The sequence below is a fragment of the Mus caroli genome, chromosome 11 (genome assembly GCF_900094665.2).
Source record: "Mus caroli chromosome 11, CAROLI_EIJ_v1.1, whole genome shotgun sequence".
Lineage (NCBI taxonomy): Eukaryota > Metazoa > Chordata > Mammalia > Rodentia > Muridae > Mus > Mus caroli.
The window spans coordinates 27,786,194-27,787,444 of NC_034580.1; the positions used below are offsets into that span (position 1 = coordinate 27,786,194).

At 49.3% G+C, this 1,251-nt stretch overlaps 1 protein-coding gene across 1 annotated transcript in view; it reads left to right on the forward strand.

The window, feature by feature from the left end:
- The window catches only part of Snrnp25 (small nuclear ribonucleoprotein U11/U12 subunit 25), a 3,809-nt gene that overhangs the window by 879 nt on the left and 1,679 nt on the right, over window positions 1-1,251 (forward strand). Inside the window, exon 2 of the mRNA XM_021177770.1 lies at window positions 756-846. Within this exon, the coding sequence (XP_021033429.1) occupies window positions 756-846 (91 nt within the window). The remainder of the gene's footprint in view (window positions 1-755; window positions 847-1,251) is intronic.

A 1,251-nucleotide genomic window follows, 5' to 3' on the forward strand; every position in this document is an offset into this window, starting at 1 on the left:
GATGGTTGTGAGCCACCATGTGGTTGCTGGGATTTGAACTCTGGACCTTCGGAAGAGCAGTCGGGTGTTCTTACCCACTGAGCCATCTCACCAGCCCCCTGGAGCCTCTTGATACAATACTCTCAGGATCGCCAGGCCCAGTGTTACTTGAAAATCCTAACACACAATAGGTGCCTTTTTTTTTTTCTTTAAAGTTTATTCAATACAACATAATCTCCAACTTCACTGAGGTGGCTGACCATGTGGACTCTTAAAAGGACATTTAATTGGGGCTGGCTTACACATTCAGAGGTTCAGTCCATTATCATCAAGGCAAGAACATGGCAGCATCCAGGCAGGCATGGTGCTGGAGGAGCTGAGAGTTCTACATTTTCATCTGAAAGCTCCTAGCAGAATACTGGCAGCAAGGATGAGGGTCTTAAAGCCCACGCCCATAGTAACACACCTACTCCAACAAGCTACACCTATTGTAACTTCTAATAGTGCCACACCCTGGGCTGAGCATGTGCAAACCATTGCAGTAGGCGAGCTTGGTTCCCTCTTTTGATCAGGGCCACTGACAGGTAGGTATATACCATCTATAACTAGGGAGACATTAAGACATCAGGTGTCTCCAAGTGACGCTCCCCAGCAGTGTGGGTAGGGCCACGTCAGTGAAAGGGCATGTTTGGAAAGGACCACTGGGGCAGGACTCTCAGACACAAAATTGCCCCCATTCTAACACCAGAAAGCTCTCATGATCTCCACCTTCCTAGGTTACTCTAGAAGAGGTCAACTCCCAGATCGCACTGGAATACGGCCAGGCGATGACTGTCCGTGTGTGCAAGATGGATGGAGAGGTAATGCGTAAGTACCGTTGTCCTAGTTACTTTCTCTTGCTGTAAAGAGACACTGCAGCCAAGGGAACTTATAAAAGAAAAATGCTTGTAGGGACCTCTGGTTCAAAGGGCTACAGTCCAGAACCAACATGGCAGGGAGCATGGCAGCAGGCAGGCAAATGTCCTGAAGCAGAAGCTGAGAGTTTACATTGCTGATCCATAGGCATGAGACTGAAGGAGAGTTCATTGCAGTGGTGTGGGCTTTTGAAACCTCCACCTCCAGCAAAGTCACACCTCCTAACCCTTCCCAGACAGTTCCATTAAAGAGCAAACATTCAAGCCGGGCGTGGTGGCGCACGCCTTTAATCCCAGCACTCGGGAGGCAGAGGCAGGCGGATTTCTGAGTTCAAGGCCAGCCTGGTCTACAGAGTGA